Source organism: Centruroides sculpturatus, unplaced genomic scaffold (assembly GCF_000671375.1).
Source record: "Centruroides sculpturatus isolate CEXI.00-Female unplaced genomic scaffold, Cexi_2.0 scaffold69, whole genome shotgun sequence".
In the NCBI taxonomy this organism is placed as follows: domain Eukaryota; kingdom Metazoa; phylum Arthropoda; class Arachnida; order Scorpiones; family Buthidae; genus Centruroides; species Centruroides sculpturatus.
Genome location: NW_019384304.1, coordinates 1,062,490 through 1,081,845, shown reverse-complemented (window position 1 = coordinate 1,081,845; position 19,356 = coordinate 1,062,490). Strand labels below are relative to the sequence as shown.

At 32.0% G+C, this 19,356-nt stretch overlaps 1 protein-coding gene and 1 long non-coding RNA gene across 2 annotated transcripts in view; one reads left to right on the top strand and one right to left on the bottom strand.

Annotated features, from left to right (window-relative positions):
- The window catches only part of LOC111618351 (protein YIPF6-like), a 55,428-nt gene extending 44,460 nt beyond the window's left edge, over positions 1–10,968 (bottom strand). The window contains exons 1-2 of the mRNA XM_023359858.1: positions 10,920–10,968; positions 548–691 (exon numbers count right to left, since the gene is read on the bottom strand). Coding sequence (XP_023215626.1) covers positions 548–691; positions 10,920–10,949 — 174 coding nt within the window. The 5' untranslated portion in view covers positions 10,950–10,968. The remainder of the gene's footprint in view (positions 1–547; positions 692–10,919) is intronic.
- A 5,320-nt stretch (positions 10,969–16,288) lies between these two features.
- Positions 16,289–19,356, top strand: part of LOC111618188 — a 6,022-nt gene continuing 2,954 nt past the window's right edge. Inside the window, exons 1-3 of the long non-coding RNA XR_002755535.1 lie at positions 16,289–16,390; positions 16,745–16,820; positions 16,890–17,000. This is a non-coding gene — a long non-coding RNA (uncharacterized LOC111618188). The remainder of the gene's footprint in view (positions 16,391–16,744; positions 16,821–16,889; positions 17,001–19,356) is intronic.

Below are 19,356 nucleotides of genomic sequence, written 5' to 3'. Positions count from 1 at the left end.
TTATCCGAATCAATTGGGGACTGGGGTTGTTCGGAAAATCGATATTTCGGATAACCGATTATGTACAAAAAAATATATTAACCTATCCCATGTTGAAATTTTTCTCCGTTGCGTGTCGCTTCGCATTGAATTTTCGTCGATGTTAAGCCTAACGAAGACTATTGTATCGTTAAAAATTATTTTTTTATTTTGTACAAACAAAATAAATATATTGAAAAATATCAAAACAATAAAAAATTATACTTCAGAAGTTAATTTACTATCAAAAACGTAAAATATTTGAATAGCCCAAGACATAGCCAAAGATTGCAGCACCACAGCACTGGCGAAAATTTAAATTTGCCGACTGGAATTCTTTCGGATAATTGACGTTTCAAATAATTTTCTTTCAAATAATCGATGCTCTACTGTATTCTTAATATTTATATCATAAATAATGAAGAATGAATTTTAGTTTCATTATATTGCATAATTTTAAGAAATTTTTTTCTTACATTCAATAAAAATGAAAGTTAGAAATAAATAAACACAGAGAAAATTTACTCACAATTGTTTCTTTAACAGGTTCATCTAAAGTATTAAATTCCGACTCTCTAGTTTCAGGTGTCACAATTTCACCTTCTAGCTGTGAATCATACTGATATGAAGGTAAACCTGACTCCCGTAAACCTGTATCTGAATGTTCGTGCACCTGCAAGTATAAATGTGCAAGAATAAATACACAAACCTACATGTAACATGCGTAGATTATAGAACGACATTTGACAGTATTTGACAGTCATGGTTACTGTATACAATACATCTATACAAAATACTCATTACATTTTTAGAAAACAGTGCAAAATTAGAAAACATTACACCTCAGACTTCATGACACACAAAAACAAATGAAATACTGTACATGTAAGGCAAGGCATTTTCAAGAGTAACTCTTTTAAGACCATTTTGGTTTTTTCTGGCTTTGAACCCAATGTCCAACAGGTTATATGGTTACACAACACTAAATATGGATACATCAAGAACAACACAATGCATATTATCTCATGTACATACATAAACAACATAAAATTTTACACACAAACACTGCTAAATCACCTGTTAGACATTACACAAATTTACTCCACTGATATTCAAATAGAGTTTGGTCCATACCAGGGATGTCCAACCCACGACCTGCTTCATATTTATATGAGGCCCACTGTCCCCCCAAATTTTTTAGGTATATTTTCATTTATTTTTGTAAAGTATGTCGTAAAAATTATTCTCATTTCACTGGATACACTTTAATGTAATAATGATGTAATTGGTGTTAGAAAACTGTTTCATCTAGAGAACTGTTATGCATGCGGGATAGTACAGTGCATACTGTTGTGAACAATTCTTTTTGCACATGTAAAACATCAAGATTGCTAAAAGAGATAGGTTGAGTGATTCTCATTTAACTAACATTCATAGAATTAAGACTAGTACCATAAAAGCAGATATTGATAATATTATCGATACGGTTCAAATTCTCTATTCGATTTTGGATTGCCTGAAGACGACGTGCACGTCGTCTTCAGGCAATACGTCGAAAGCACTCGCAAGATTAAATTATGGGAAAATTTGTTTCCGTTTTAGAAAAAATTGATTTATATACAGTAATACTAAAAATTGATTTATATACAGTAAACTTACGCAATAGGTGGGACCAAGCGATAACCAAGTAAGTTGAATTTTCGTAAGTCGGGGTATAATTTTGCAATTTGTGTAAAATCCAAGTCAGATGTATGTAAGCTAATAAATGTTCTCATTAATTTTATCTCGTTTTTTGATTCGTTCACGGTTACAAGAAATCACCACATAGAGTCTCTCTAGTCTCCATAGATATAACAAACACGGAAATAAATAANTGACAAAGCACTAAACAAAACAGCATTAAATGAGGTCACTTCTTTAACATAGAGTAAATAGGGAAAGGGGAGAACACAACCAAAAAGAAACAAATTTTACTTTAATTTTACATTATTTTTATATTAATTTGCATAATAACATAATAGTTATTTAACATATACAGTATATGTTAAATAACTCATAAACATATGAACACAGATATGTAAAGTTTATTTTTTATGATGAAGATCCTGATTTTTTTTAAATTTTTGCTTTTTACAACAAAGTCATGTAGTTTCATTTGTCACTTTTTTCTTTCCTTAAGCAATCGTCAGTAGCATGAGATTGCATCCAAAATGCCTCATTTTGTTTTTGCACTCCTTTCAAAATCTGGATCATTCGCTACAATTTGATAAACAATTTCGGTTATCGTTACCAAACTTTTACTAAGGAAATCAGTAGAGAAATTCTTCGGGATTTTCATTTTCATTATCTCTATTTTCCAGTTCTAACCAATGACGACCTTCAAGAACTAGCAAATTCCTTGTTCTGCTAGTTCTTGAAGGTCGTCGTTGGTTAGGCTCTCACCAGAAACCTGCAGTAACTCCTCATATCCTGCTCATCTACATCTCCTAGTCCTACTGTATCAGACAGCCGGATGGCCAAGTGGTCAAGGTGACAACCTACCGCTCTGGGGGACAGGATCAAATCCAGATGGATTGAATAATCCCCAGGAATTTTCCGGGAGTGGTCCGTTCAGATATGTCAAGCCCCGTCCCTCACCACCCAATCATCACATTCTGGACCTGACCAAATCCATAATGGCCTTGCAAAAAGAGACCCTCTTAGTGCCCACAAGGCAGAAAGAGTTTAAAAAAAAAAAAAAAAAAAAAAAAAAAGGCCTGCTGTATTGACTAGGTTGACAATTTGGTCAATCTAACGATACCATGATAGGCTCTTGAATATCTTCAGCCGTAACTTCTTCCACACTTCGTTCATGCATTTATCAGTTAATTCTTGCTAAGCAAAGTTGCTATTTCCTATGGCATCCATGACGTTATATTTTTTTTTTAAAAATTGCACAAAAGAAACATAGATTTAAGGAAAGTCCAGCACAATGACGAATTGCCACCTTTTGCTGATTGGTTGATGTTTGTAAATAATCGTATTATATATGAATCAATGAAATTCTGCATTAATTTGAATAAGTGTAAATTTTGAGTTTTTTTTATGCTTCGAGCAGACCGTGTTATATCAAATCAGCATTAAGCAGGATCTTACTGTATATTAAAGTACCTTAGTGGCCTGCTGAATATACCTAAATTTCTTATTTGGCCTACTAGGTAAAAAGGCTGGACAACACTGGTCTATACAAATGCAGAATGCTTCACACAGAAAAAAAAATCCTGAAGAAATGATTTTCTAGTCAGAAATGGAAACATCATTAATTAATTAATTTAATTTAAATCCATGGATGAGAGTAAAATCTATAAATATTTAGAATTTCAAGAGACTAAATGAGTTTGGCCTGTTGAAGTCCTATTAACACATTAATTATAGTTAGTTATATATTAGACACACCCAAACTAGAACAACTCCAAAAGATAACATGAACAACATAAACAAAACACAACAACCACCTCTCTATACTCCTTAGAAAGTCTAAGTCAGCCTCATAAAGGAAGAGGATTGGGCATCACAAATATGTTAAACCAGCAATACTAACAAATACATACACAATGAGAGCTTTTCTACAGAAAATAACACAAAGCTGTAATTCTTACAGAAAAAACAGTACACCATCAAACTTACACAACATTAACCTGAATTTAATGCATTTTACAAAACTCACAGATACCATCAGGCAGTCTTGGGCTTGGAATGAGATCCATGGTAGGCACCCTAATGATCTCAGCCAGGACCACACTTACAGAAAAGTATCAAATTGCTGGCTGACTCATGGATGCTTGTTTGGAGAAATGAAAGGATTCGTGATTGTCAAACAAAACAGCAAGAATTTCTTAAAAGTGCTTCATAGAAAGCACATCTTATAAGACAAGAAATTTGTAAGAAATGCCACAGTATGCACAAGACTATACAAAACATCACATCAGGTTGTAAGATTTAACACAAACAGACTACTTACATTGACATAACCAAACAGCAAATATAACAGATAAAAAGTTTGTGTACAAACACAAAATTCTACACATCCAGAAACCATAGTACAAATACACTACTCAGATGATCACCAAAAATAATACCCAAAATATACTATGAGTGTCACAGATAAAACAATCCACCACAACAAACTAGACATCACATTTTTTGACAAATAAACCAAAATAATATACTTGTAGTAACAATTAAAAACTGGGTTAATAACTAATATTAACATCAAAAACACTCACCAAACCAGAAAATCCAGCAGTATTTAAGAAAAAAACTTTATAAAAAAAAATGTTTTCAACAAACTTAAGTCATTATCTTCAGGTTGAAAAGTAATTTAGAAGATAGAGAATTTTGTTTGATTCTGATGAAACCGTGTTGTTGATTTTATCTTGCTTCTTTACAGACACACTAAGGTGACATTATTCTGCCAAGTGTTGAATAATGTCACCTTAATGTGTCTGTAAAGAACAAGATAGAGAATAACAGCATACATGATAACATGAGCAACCCAGGATATTTTCAATTAAAAATTGAATTTTGACTATTTACAAAAAATTTTTTTAATTTTTCGAGTCTATCTTTCATCCTTTTAACACACCACAGAAGTAACAGTATATTGGCTTGGATGAACTTCCACAGAACACGTGATAAATTATAACGAAATACACACAAAGTTAAAAACGATCGAAACGCCGACCTTTTATTTGAGGATTCGGCGTTTTTTAACATTAAAACAATGGTTACCATTTCTGACCATAACTACCATGTTCTTTAGCACAATATATAACTGGTTCAGGCCTCCTGGTGGTGATTTTGGGTAATCATAAAGTTCATTTGCATAACAGCATACATGATAACATGAGCAACCCAGGATATTTTCAATTAAAAATTGAATTTTGACTATTTACAAAAAATTTTTTAATTTTTCGANTATCACGTGTTCTGTGGAAGTTCATCCAAGCCAATATACTGTTACTTCTGTGGTGTGTTAAAAGGATGAAAGATAGACTCGAAAAATTAAAAAATTTTTTGTAAATAGTCAAAATTCAATTTTTAATTGAAAATATCCTGGGTTGCTCATGTTATCATGTATGCTGTTATGCAAATGAACTTTATGATTACCCAAAATCACCACCAGGAGGCCTGAACCAGTTATATATTGTGCTAAAGAACATGGTAGTTATGGTCAGAAATGGTAACCATTGTTTTAATGTTAAAAAACGCCGAATCCTCAAATAAAAGGTCGGCGTTTCGATCGTTTTTAACTTTGTGTGTATTTCGTTATAATTTATCACGTGTTCTGTGGAAGTTCATCCAAGCCAATATACTGTTACTTCTGTGGTGTGTTAAAAGGATGAAAGATAGACTCGAAAAATTAAAAAAATTTTTTGTAAATAGTCAAAATTCAATTTTTAAGATAGAGAATGATGTTTGAAAACCAAACTTAGTATGATATTATTGTTTACTTCCAACATGTGATTGATGTCAAACTTAAGTTTGCATAATGATGAAATAAAGATCTCCATGCATGGGACAAAATTTCTGCCTCCCTCTAATTAATCTCTGTATCTTTAAATGATGCCTAGAAAATTTCAAACCTGTCTAGGATTTTACAGTTTTTTTTAAATACTTCTGGATTTTCTACTTTGGTGAATGTTTTTGATACAAAATAACATACATAATAGACATAGCTGTATCAAACACTGAAAAATTAGTAAATAATCAGAACTTATGAACAATATAAAGCACCTGTGTACATACTGTGCTAGTAATCTTTTCTTGCACAGGTATCATATCTCATGCACTACACAAAAGTCATGAAACATTAAAGCTTACAATAGCACATGTATCACACTACAGAAGGGTGTCATACTAAACACATCACGTAATCAGAAAATTCTTAAACACAAATACTTACTGTATATGCAAACAGCACATAAACAAAACATTTGCACTCTACAGTTATGCCCTGACTTTGGTCTGTGGTCTAGCATAGCACTAGACACCAATATATACACTGTGTAGGATACATTCCACTAACACAATAATGATGATGATAATAATATAGTTTCAAATAAACATTTTACAATTTTTCTTTAATTTAAAGTGAAATGTTTATTGAATTAATAACTTCTCTGTGGTAAAAGTATCAAATGTACAATTATTATTATTATTATTATTTTTTAAACAATACTACATCCAACACACACCGTAACTNTTTTCATACATAATCGGTTATCCGAAAAATAAGTTATCCGAACAACCCCAGTCCCCAGTCCCCAATTGATTCGGATAAACGATGCTCTACTGTATTAAGAATAATTAGATATTTTATTTGTTATATCGTACAATAATTAAACAAATAACATTATACTAGTCACTAGTCTATCAATGCAGTACGAATTTGGCGTTAGTCTTGGCCCTCAGCATCAAAATTTTGTATTGAAGGGGGCAATACTACATAACAGTTTTACTGAAGGGGTCAATACTATGTTGAAGGGGGCTATGATTTGTTAGAGGTTGAGAAACACTGCCCTAATGAGTATTTGTGTCCATTCCTGCTTCAAGAATGTTGTCAGCTCAGCTGTAGATTTTGGACGTGGTTCCCTGGTTTGTAAGTGTCGCTCTAACTCGTCCCACAAATGTTCTATTGGGTTTAGGTTGGGACTCTGAGCAGTCCAGGAAAGACGGTTGGCATTTGTATCTTGATACCACTGCTTGACAGAGGCTGCAATGTGACATGGAGCATTGTCATCCTGGAAGTAACATTCGTCCATTCCATAAAATTGCCAGAGCGTAGGAAGAACCTGATTGTCCTTTCCTACAGGAAGACCTGTAGGAAGAATTGATATGTAGGCATAGGCATTCAATATACCAGGAACAACATGCAAAGTTCTCAGGCCATACCACAAAAAACACCCCCAAACAAGAACACCACCACCACCGAACTTGACAGGTGTCCTGTCCATTATTGTAGGGTAGTGTATTTTATAAATATATTTTATTATTATTTTTTAAACAATACTACATCCAACACACACCGTAACTTCAAAAGACTTACTTCTAGTATAAACCAAAACGGTGCTTAATTCACTTTAATTTCTTTCACTAACGTTTTCGAACCTTCTGGTTCTTCTTCAGGTGAAAAACAAGCAAATCAGTTAATATTCGATTGTGCCGAACTTTTTTGAAAGAAATTAAAGTAAATTAAGCACCGTTTTGGTTTATACTAGAAGTAAGTCTTATTATTTTTTAGTTCAAACATTATACAGAGTCACAATCAATTATTTGAAATCAATTTAAATTACCGTATTTAATCATGTATAAAATAAGGTTTTTATTCATTTTTCACTGCTTCAAAAACCTAGGTCATCCTATTTGCACAAGCAAAATATTCTTTGCAATTTTGCAATAATTTTTGTGAACTTTGTATTTGCATTTTTTACTGGATGCTCATCCTCTGATGTTTAAAAACAAAACTATTTTATCTGGGTCATTTAAATCGTTCTTGTTTATTGTCAGGAGTAAAGATGAATAGCAATAGAAAAAGAAAAACTTTTGAATTGAATTCAAAATTGAAATTCCAAAGTCATATGAGAGCCCGATATAAGTTTTAATCCATTCCCAGGTGAAAACAGATGATTATTTGGAAATCAGAATTTGGAGAAACTCATAAGAGTAATCAACAAAAAATGGATTCAACTATTAAGAATTGGCAAATAACATTCCAGATTGTCCAGCTTTACATGAACAAATTAAGTTGTCAATTTTGTAAGATTTTTCCTTAAAATATATAATGCCAGTAATTTCTGCAGGGCAATGTGTGCATTTACATGCATTTGATAATATTTTATTTGTGATTAAACAAAATAAAATTAGAATTGTATTAATAAATCTAATTTTCTTTATTTTGATCTTTAAAGTTACACCTCATCCTATATGCAAGATCGTCTTACATGTGAGTAAATACGGTATCAAGACTCAAACTACACTTCAAAAATCACACATCATTTATTAATAAAAACATTTTTTGAGATTATTTTCTATTTTCAATAATTTTCATTAAAAATTTTAATTGATGAAAATGATCCTTCATACTACAAATCAAGTTTCATTGGTGTATAGTATATTTCTGAGGATGATTGTTAAAATATTTAACCTCATATAAACTAAAGATAAGCATTAATATTTTGAAAAATATATTTTTGATCTTTTAACTGACTCTGATTCATTAAACAGCTACCATAGCAAAACAAAACATATTCTAAAATATGACAGAAGTAGAATCACCAATGAATTATTCAAAAAATAAAAACTTCAAAAGTTCACAATAATAAATTATAGTCCAGTTATTCATTAAGATGCCAGTTACAAGTGTCATGTTTTATTTTAAAACTAATTAGGAATATAGGCTGTCCATTAATTGCATGTATAGTTTCTGAGGTACTTTTGACTTTTTTCCTTCCTGTTGTGTAAAATCATGTACTTTTTTACAAACTCCTCTTTTAATTACATGTACAGTAAAATAGTTCAGAACCCCCAACATTGAAGAAATGACTTCTGAAAAATTTTTCTGATAGTTTATTCACATTACTACTAAATAAGCTTATAAAAGCAGTGGTGATATTCTGCGGGTTCGCACAGGTTCGGCCGAACCCGTTGTTAACATTTTCAAAGTTTTCCGAACCTTGTTAAACACACACAACATTTCTCAGTGGTTTTGTTTCTTTTAAAAAATATATTAAAATATACGTATTATACTCTGTAACACTACTAAACTATAGCCTTATACCCTGTGCGACCTTTCTCGACCGTTTCAATCTCGACTGAAACAAGGTTCAATCGCGGTCGACTCAAGAGAGTTCTTGAAACTAGATCCAGCATAAGAGAGATCCCACAATCCCACGCGCGCGAGAAAATACAAGATGGCTGCGGAACACATGTCGTAATAAAATATATACAAAATAAACCATTTTGAACACTCTTTTTTATTATTTATAAATATATATAGTTCTGGCATAAAAAATGTTAAATTTTAACTTACTTAATTTTGCGAATGCATTTTTTTTATTTATATGGGTATCTTAAGGTCAGTTTTTGCACTAATGTTGCTAATGCACCATTTGAGCAAAAAAAATTGTTAAGGAAAAATTTTCTGTTAGCGAACCCTTTGTTAAATATTTCGAATATCACCCCTGTATAAAAGTAAATATACATGGCAACTGACATCAATGAAAAGTTCATACAGACAATGCTTCAACCTCCTCCTCCTCAATTGTGTACAATAATGTACTTTTTTTGACATCCATTAATTATGTAAAGAGTTTGAGGAGGAATAAAAATCTTTCTTGTATCTACAAAAAAACATATTCTGTGAACTCATATCATTTCAACACTAATAAAGGAAAACATTTCTTAACTTCATAACCACTATAATGTTTTGATATTTTTATGTCAGAAACTGAGAGTAAGTTTCATCTAACAATGAAAGACTTTTGGTTCCTTTTTAACTTTTTGATATGAGTTAAGAAAAAGGTATCTACTGTTGTTTTTTTTTTTAATTACTTAGGGGATAGTTAAGTAAAACATACATATAAATACATCTCGAAACCCGATACGTTAATAATAAGCCAAACGACTACCCAACTATCTAGAAATTAAATAAAAATAATCGGGGAAAAGTAGCACGATTTAATTCATGCTACTTTTCCGTGATTATTTTTATTTAATTTCTAAACAATTTGTCACTAGAGGAAAGCATTAGGCTCCATCTCTTATTAAATTTAAAAGAGTGGGAAGGGCACTTTCACATTTTTCCTGATAAGATTAGTGTTTTCAAACTTCCATCTAGCCCCCACGACAATGCCGACTTCAAGTAGCCTATTTGACTGTTCACACATTACTCGATGTTACATAGTGGGAAGCGTGGAGGGGCTTGCTCCCATCCATGTGCCAAGATGCTCACAGTTGCTTGCACAATAACACACAACTACATGTGGAACAGAGGTCGAGGCTTGCTGTCGCTCACTTTGCATGGTGAATAGGCAGTATTACTTTCCTTAACTTGTATCTAGAAGAAACCTTTAGGTAATTTTATATGTATATAAGTGTATATATATATACAAAGTAGCTAAAGGTAACTTCTACCATATTTTCTATGTTAAATATTATGTGAAATATAATATAATATAAATGCTGTTTAAAATGTCTATTTTGAATTTGGTGAATGTTCAGGGTCGTAGACTGTCATGGCGGCTCTTCCTGTTTTAGCCTCGAAACCAGACCGCTTTGGAGATGACGTGTCACGTGACGACGCGAGCAAACGGCGGCGACTACTGCGCCGCGGCAGCGCTGGCGGCTCACCGCTGATTCCAGCAAACGAAAGGAAACAGTGGGGACGCACGTTCTAACCTAACCTAACCTATTCTAATAATATAATTGGTAATAATTATGATAATTTATCAGAATAGGTTAGGTTAGGTTAGAACGTGCGTCCCCACTGTTTCCTTTCGTTTGCTGGAATCAGCGGTGAGCCGCCAGCGCTGCCGCGGCGCAGCAGCCGCCGCCGTTCGCTCGCGTCGTCACGTGACACGTCGTCTCCAAAGCGGTCTGGTTTCGAGGCTAAAACAGGACGAGCCGCCATGACAGTCTCCGACCCTGAACATTAACCTTGAATTTATTAAGTAAAATATTTATTGTTTTTATTTTGGAGATAAATTTTCACACGAGACATATTAAAAACTGACAATTGTTCATATTTGTAATTTTGAAGCATATAACGCAGTAATATTCACAGAACATATTTGTATTGATCATATTTAATACAGATTTATAATAAATTAAATTAAAAACGTCTTTAACGTGTATTAACTTACAACGAAGTCAACTTCTTCCATTTTCGCCATTTTTGGCCACACATCGTCCTCTTCTGGTAATAATTGAATTTAGTCATTTTTTAAAAATTGAATTCAAATATTTTTTTTAAAAGTATACTTTTATTATTTATTTTAATTATTATTTTTACTAGATTATTTATGCAAAAAATTTTATTGATATGATTTATAATAATTCTTTAATTAAACCAAAAATATTATAAGAAAACTTTTTACGTACAACTCTTTGTAGCGGTTCTCTGAAGAACTCAGATTGAAGTTTGGGTTATTCTTTAAATTCTCTTGAATCATGTAATTCAAGTACGTTGGGCTCCTCATTGTGGGCCTGGCCGACTCCACAGTACATATGGAAAAAAAGCTTTTCTCAATGCCTGAAAACCTCCAGTCAAATGACCGATCAGTAAAGTAGAATGTGTGAGAACCGGGATTATATTAGGAGAAGCCGCGCTGTTAAGACGGAGAATCCGGATGAGTCGAAAAATCCTTAGAAATTTTCCGGGGGTGATCTGTCTGCATATGTCGGTCCCGTCCCTCACTATCCTGGCGCCCCATTGAGGGCCTTGCCGAACCCGAATAGGCTTGTTACAAGAGGTCCACTTAGTGCCAACAGGGCGGAAAAAGTAAATAACAGTGAGGTTATATTAGAGAACATTTTGATGTTTAATTAAACTGTTTTTAAAAATTAGTTTAGTTTAAAATATTCTTTTTCACTTGAAAAAAGGGGAATGTGTATCAGTGTAGGCCTACATCATCTTTAACTTCTGATTCACGGAAAAAAAAGAAAAGTTTCTTCTAAAACGAAATTTTTTGCAGTGACAAAAACAAATCGTGGACACCCTTCATTAGTCCACTGATTTGATATAAAAAGTGGAGGTTACTTTTTATCCAGGTTTTTTTCGTCAGGCGTACGCCATTTAACTATGTAAATAAGTTTCCTGTTGCCTTACGTTTGATACATCGATCCCATAAAGAAAAATGAGACAAGAAGTCTTCTCAATAAAAAATAAAGAGTTTTCGCTCTACATCACCAGGAAACGAATGAAATAATTGTAATACTTTCTTCACGCGAATAAGTGTAAACTTTCAGATAGGATAGATTGAGCTCAGTAGTCGCATTATTCTTGTATCGAAATTTGGAGCTTATATAGTGTTATCTTAATATTAAAAAGCGGAGATGAGTCAGAAACGACCTATTAATAAATTAGTCAAGTAACAAAGGAAATTCATTTCAGTTTCTTAGAAAAATGTCCGAAAAACGAAAGAAATGCAAAGTGCTGTCGTTAGAAGATCGTGTTAATAAAGTTATCACAACAGCAATTAGCCGCGAAGTTTAACTGTGGGAAAACGAAATTTATTTTACCATAGACCTACAGAATTTTTCTTAGGGGTATAAAAATATTGTACACGATACAATTAATCGGCTGATCTCATCGTTTGATAATAAATAAATAAATAAATAAAATTTTATTATTTATTTATTTCTTTAAGCTTATATATAGTACATGTGTTATAGTTTCTGTATCAATCTACCTTATTTCCAAGTATTTTTAGAAAAATAATATCCAAGTAATTTTCGCACGCAAAATATTCTAAAAACAATAAACGCATTAATGCAAAAATCAATTTTACGGCAACCTTCCTTTCTTGATTCCGCGATTGTCATTGGACAATCGCAGAATGTAATGAAATCGTATTATGAGAAAAAATAATAAATCGTATTATTNTAATTTGTAAACGTATAAAGTAAATGAACAAAAATTATTACAAATAGCTTTTTAATTATGTATTCGCGTGAACATTAATTGTATCTTGGATAACAACTGAAGTTGTGAGAGGAAATTCGACTATTGTACCAATCTAGGAACCCTCTTTTTCAAATTTTAATATCAACTTAAATTAATTAGAATAAAACGGTTTATTATCCAACTATCAGAAATCTCACAACACGCCAAAGAAAAGAAGAAGGAGCAACCAAATAATCAAAAATTATAAAAGATATACAGTGGTGCCTCGTACAACGTACTTAATCCGTTCCAGGTGCACGTTCGTTAAGTGAAACGTTCGTTATACGAACGCATTTTCCTATAGAAATACATGTTAAAACATATAATTCGTTCCGCAGCATAAAATAACCGTACTGTACCATAAAAAATGAAAATGAAGCAGACACCAATTATGCCGGGTAGTCAGATGTGAGGAGGAGGTGGAAGAACACTTTCTTTACACATTCATACAGATACGTACTTTTTACATATTGCAGCGGGTCTTTTTTTTATTGTTTTTTAATCGGAGTCAGATTCAGGAGAGGCTACCGGAACTTGCGGGGTCAACTTCTCTTGTTCCATCCTTTGTTTTTTGCCNATCATGTAGAATTTGACTTGCGAATAGTCTGAACAATCGCAAGACGAGTTAAAGTTTTGTATTAATAACAAATCTAATGCGAAAAACGTATAAAGATCGATCTCGTTTTAACTCGCAATATTTAAAGATTGATTTTTCGAGTTGTAGGATGAGAGTTTCGTAGGAAACGGTGATGGAAGTATGTTTGATGAAGTTACTCTATGAAACAATTATATTTATTTATACCAAGAGAAAAATTATTATAAAAATCGTATGGTTGCCAAACCGTGCGTGATGTCAGAATGTTTGAGTAGCTGGGAAGCGTTAGTGGGTGCGTTAGGTATAGAGACAAACTCCACAGTTACAAATAGTTACCTGGTTTATTATAACTAAAGGGATAAACTTACAGCTACAACAATTGACAGTAAGCGAAGTTGGGTCTTCTAATTTGTTTCTTCTGTCGAAGGGTGAATTCCACTGGAACTATTTTTTCGGATCTTTTTGGGAAGGTCGCGGGCCCCGGGGCGTTGTAAGGAGAAAGTCCATCACGAGTCGAGGTGCAATCCAGTTCGATACAGAAGCGATTTCTTATTCAGCGTATGATGCCACACAATAGGAAGACGAGGAGAAGTTCTCCGTGTCTTTGAAAATGTCTATTTTATAAGTTTTTTCGGGTCCCAGACCGAACATTTTAACACCTGCACCTAATTTCGGGGGTGGGAAAAGTGCCCGGGATGGGTTCGAACAAGAGTTTAAACTAATTCATTATGTTAGGAGGGGAACACTTTGTTGAGGAGGGTTCGAACAATAGTTTAGATCAGAAACATTCGCAAAAGTGGTCTCTTATTACAGGTGTTGTATGTCGTTTCAAACCAAAAATCGATGCCCGCGGTCGCGTTACGCAGGTGGTCGTTTAATACAGGAAACTTATACGAAGACTCTATGGATAAACTATTCGGTGCCGGAAAATTTTGCCCGTTTTGACAGGTGCCCGTTGAATGCAGGTGGTCGCCTAAGCAGTTTTCACTGTATTCGAAGAGCGACATTGATATTTGGGTAAGACTCAATTAAACCAAAATCATGAAAATTCTGTAGAATATTAAGCAGAGATGCAGTTTCTATATTTTGTATAAGAGTCGTTATTTCAAAATTAAAACTTTCAATTTCAATTGTGAATTTGTACTTTTTAAAATTTTTGCTATATTTAAGGTAAACGCACCGGTAGTGGACACTGCATGAGTAGTGGACACTTTGAACTTCAAATATGAGTAATAAGGTTGTAGATGGCTACAAATCATTCAGTAGACTAAATGATTTGTAGTGTCCACTACTCATGCAGTGTTCACTACTACCGGTGCGTTTACCTTAATAGGAGATCTGCAGCCGAATTTTTTAAATAAGAAAACTCATGTATTGTAAAGAAGAGCCACAGTGAAAGCAAAAGTCTTCACAGATAGTTTAATTTTTTCATAACTCCAATCTATTTGACACAATAGAGTGTCAAGAACACTGTAAATTTGTATTTTAAATAATTTTTCGAATGTCAAGTTTCTTTTTTCATCTGGTGTTTTATCTATTTCTATTATCTTAACTTTTTTTTCGTTTATTAAGAAATTTCTTTTCTATACTTTTCGGTTTGTTTTAAGAATATGAGCAATAACAGCATCTGTTAATATTGTTGGCCATAAAGCTATATCATTTATTACTTCCATGTATCTATATATATCGAAGCGTTTTTTTTTTGGGCTAAGAAATAGTTGAAAAAAAACCTTTTCGATATATATAGATACATGGAAGTATTGCAAAAAAAGGAGATTGCGAAAACTGCGTTTTCGCAGCCTCCTTTTTCAGTAGCATTTTAAAGACTGCAGGAGCTGCTTTGAACCCTACGCGCCCACATGGTTTGCTTACCGCTTAATCCACCGTTAAGGTATACACCACATAAGCGTACCACTACAAAGCAAAAATTGATGTCAGAATTTCTGCACGACGCCTTTTACAACCTCGAAACTAAGATTTCATTCGGAAGTTACCGTTTTGAATTTAGTAATTTTAAAAAAATCCTTGGGCAGATATATTTTTGTTACAAAATGTTACCTTAACAGATTTCTAGCACTGCACACTGTAGAAAAATCTAGAAATACAGTTTTGTATATCGTAATAATATTAGTAGTTGCCAGAAAGCTCTATAAAGTAGAGATAAATCTGTAAATTTGAAAACTATAAACGTAAATTTTAATTTCTCAAAAAATAAATTAAAAAATATCAAAAGTCGCTACTTTTGGCTGACTTGTCTGAGGTCTCCGCTACCTTACTACGTCCCTCTGAAAGTCGCCACAGTTGGAAACACTGGTGAGCAGACATCTAGGGTCTAAGTAAGGCGTAATGTAATGTATATTTTTAAATTATAAATTTAAAAATTTAATTTCTTGTGAACAGCAGTTTGGGCACCCCTTCCAACTGGACCCTGTGCGGGTGCACCTGTTGCACCTGCCTAGTTACGGCTCTGCGCAAAGCACACGTGTGTACTTAATAGTAATCGTATATAATTATATTTTACGGGAATATAATCTTAAATATATCTATGATAAGAAGTTTGTTATGATTTATTGTTAACAATTACTGCAACAAAAAATCGAACAGATTCAAGTCCAAAGTTTACGTTAAAACACAATTTCGTGCATAAAAACTTTATGGTCACTTTAAATTTGCGTATTGCAAATAATAATAATCATGAATAAAAGTTTAAAAATTATCGATTCATAAAAGAATAATAATACTTCGTTTTCATTCAATTAAAATTTATAGCATGTTGAAAATAAATAACTTGTAAAAATCAATGACAAAAATAAAATGTTTCAATAGATTTTGAATTATGCAAATGATTAATTTTTGTTTATATAATTAAAATTTAAAATAAAAGTATAAATTAATGTAATACTGCTGATAAATAAATTAAGAATTGACGTAAACAGTTAATTTTAAAATAAAAACATTTCTTTTTATATTTACGAATTTCTCGCATGAGATTTCACAAATATTTACATTTAAGTTTAATGCGAGAAGTATTCATTCTTGTTGCAATATTACAGATAATTTTTCGTCATTAAATAGTAAGTTTGAATTTTAATTTTTAGAAATAAAACTTAGATTTTCTTATTGAAAAATGAAGTATGTTTATTTAAAATAAGACAGATTATACAATGGGAAGAGTGCAGTTAGAGTTCTGGTTTAGGCATTTTAACTTAAAATTATTACATTAAAAATCATGAATGAAAGACGTATTCTGTTGAAAAGAAGACTATGAAATGCCTGAATAGAGAAAAACATTCTAGACGTCAAAATAGAAAACATTTCTTCTACACAGTAATCTTACTCCAACTGTACTCTTGCATTCAACTATACTCTTGTTTCTAAATAAATTTTTTCCAAAAATGTATGGAATACAATGTTAATTTTTATTATAGAATTGAATATCTGAAATGGAACACAGACAGCTGAAATCAACATTTGATAAAGGAGAAAAGAAAAATTCTGACGATGGTAATACACTAGGACGTAAACAAAACATTAGTAATTTTGTTCTGGTGCAAATGACTTATAAACCTTTAGATATTCCAAAATTATTGTATTCGGTAAAGCAACAAGTAAATCTATTTGAAAGTTTTCGAACAGAAAAACCTACAACTTATTCGAGAATGTCGTATTCAGCTAAAGATATTGGTGAGTTTTATTCTTTATATAAAATAAAGTTAAATACGTAGGGTTCTTATATTATAATATTAATGATATTATAAATACATATTTTATCGTGTTACTTTAACTATATTCTATAATTTGTAAAACGTAATAGAGAAATTTTATTGATCTGCTGGCATATAATAGGTTTAATGTCGATTGTGTTTACATATGTTAAAGAAGTTCAATATGTTTTTAATTTTTGTAAAATATTAAGAACAAAATTTCCAAAAATTTAAGATAACATTTTTCTTCTGTTAGGATTATTTTTTCTTCCATTTTTGACTCTTCTCTTTTGTGGATACCATAATTGTCTTTGTAAAATTCGTGGGTTTAAGCAGGGTCACATTAGTATGTAGTCAGATAGCAGAGATGGGTAGCAACGTATCCAGAGAAGACCGACAGTGAAAAATTTAGAACCCTTTGCTTAACGGGACACCAGTGAATCGATGAAATCCTATTTGCTTTACTTTAGATTTAAATTGTATATAAAGTTAATCGGAATGCAATCCTACCTATTTAAGTATGTATTAAAGTTATAAAAGTTTTGTTTATTTACTATAAAAGCGATTTATGAATTTAAACAATGATTGTTAATACACGTTTTTTATATCAAAAATGATTAGCATATTTTCGTGTTGGCATAATTCAAGAAGTTAAATTTCAACTTCTAGTTGTATAATATACATATACATATTTATTATCTGTCATTTGGTAATAAGGTCGAAATTAAGATAATATTAAAAGTTACATTAACATTTATTTTAAATTTTATTGTCTCAACCCTTTGCATAGTATGGCGCTTCAGTTGCATCATTCAACATCATGTGGTAATGTAAAATACGTTGCTTTTTTGGGGTAATGAACTGTGCCCCAAACTTAGATACTGTAATGTTTCGCTCAAAGTTCTTTGTAATTCTTTCTTTTGGTCAGTTTGTTGTTATTCGATTTAAACTAGATATTAGAATATGGCAATTGTCAAATGACTAAGAAATTGCGATTTCGCTTTTTCCTAGAGACTGGAATCTTACATAATGAATTAGGAAACATTTCCAGTAAAATTGTTAATCGAAATGATTATATGCGTTATATTTGTACTAATGTTTTAATATATTTACTCGATGTAAAACAAAGTCGAGGTGTACGAAAATTGATTTACATGTAGAAAACAAAATGTCAAACGTGTTCTTCCGCAGCAGTGGGTATTCGATAGAATTAGCCGTGATTTGAAAGAGTGGTTTTTAGTCACCGTGCGAGACCGTTGAGCTAAAACATATAAGAAATAACGTGAAAGAAGGAAGTATAATATTTTGCGTGTAAACCACAGGTATAAACGTTGTAGACTTTGAAACTTGATGTCAGACTCAAAACATACAAATTGTAGTAAGCTTATTTCTTTTTGATAATTGTTCAGTATTTTATTGTAATTTTAAGCATAGAATTACGAAATAGAATATTGATTTCACTAAAAACAGTAGTAAAAATGACTAATGTTCCATTAAGCAAAGAGTACCATAAATTTCTTGGGAAGTTGCTCACCAAGTTTCATAGTTTCAGCATGCTAGATTAACGCCTTAACTGCTTCGTATTGATATTGGTGTAGTTATTAATTAAATAGCTTTTGATAAGGCAATTTTGCATAAACTTTTAAAATATTTTAGGAAAAGTAAAAAGGAAACTTTCATTAATCATTTTTTTAATTATTGATTTGATTGGAAGTGGCCTCGCCTCCACCATATACGTCACTTTCGGATGTAACGTGACTTCCGGTACAAACCGGAAGTTCCTGTATAGTTTATCCGATTTCCTGCCTTAAGCTTTTCATATTAATTTTCGATTTCATCTAACTTTCTTCTCGAGATTAAGGAAGAACAGACAGTCAGAGAGAGGACAGTGGAAATTTATACATCTACAGTTTTTCAAATTACAGCTCAATAATTTTTATATAAACGCGATATTTCTGAGAACATACTTCCCATGTAGTATTGAAAGATGTAAACACTTGATTATTACATTAAAAAAAGCAATTATTCTCTCACTTTACAATTTTGGTTTTTATTTACTAGTAAACGAGTTATATATCAAGTCTTTTGGAAGTTAAGGCTAGCAAATTTTATCTCAAGCAGGGGCCATTACAAACTGTTACACTGATCACTTTTTAAATTTTAATATAGACCAGTATTAATTAGTAGTCGTTGAGCATTTTTTCTTCTGAGAAGAAGTCAACGACAAATTTTGATCGAATTTAGTTCACCCTCAAAAAAACACAGTCCATTTTTTGAAGACTGCCAGTTCCCCTTTAAAAAAAATACATACATATATAATATATCTATGTATATAT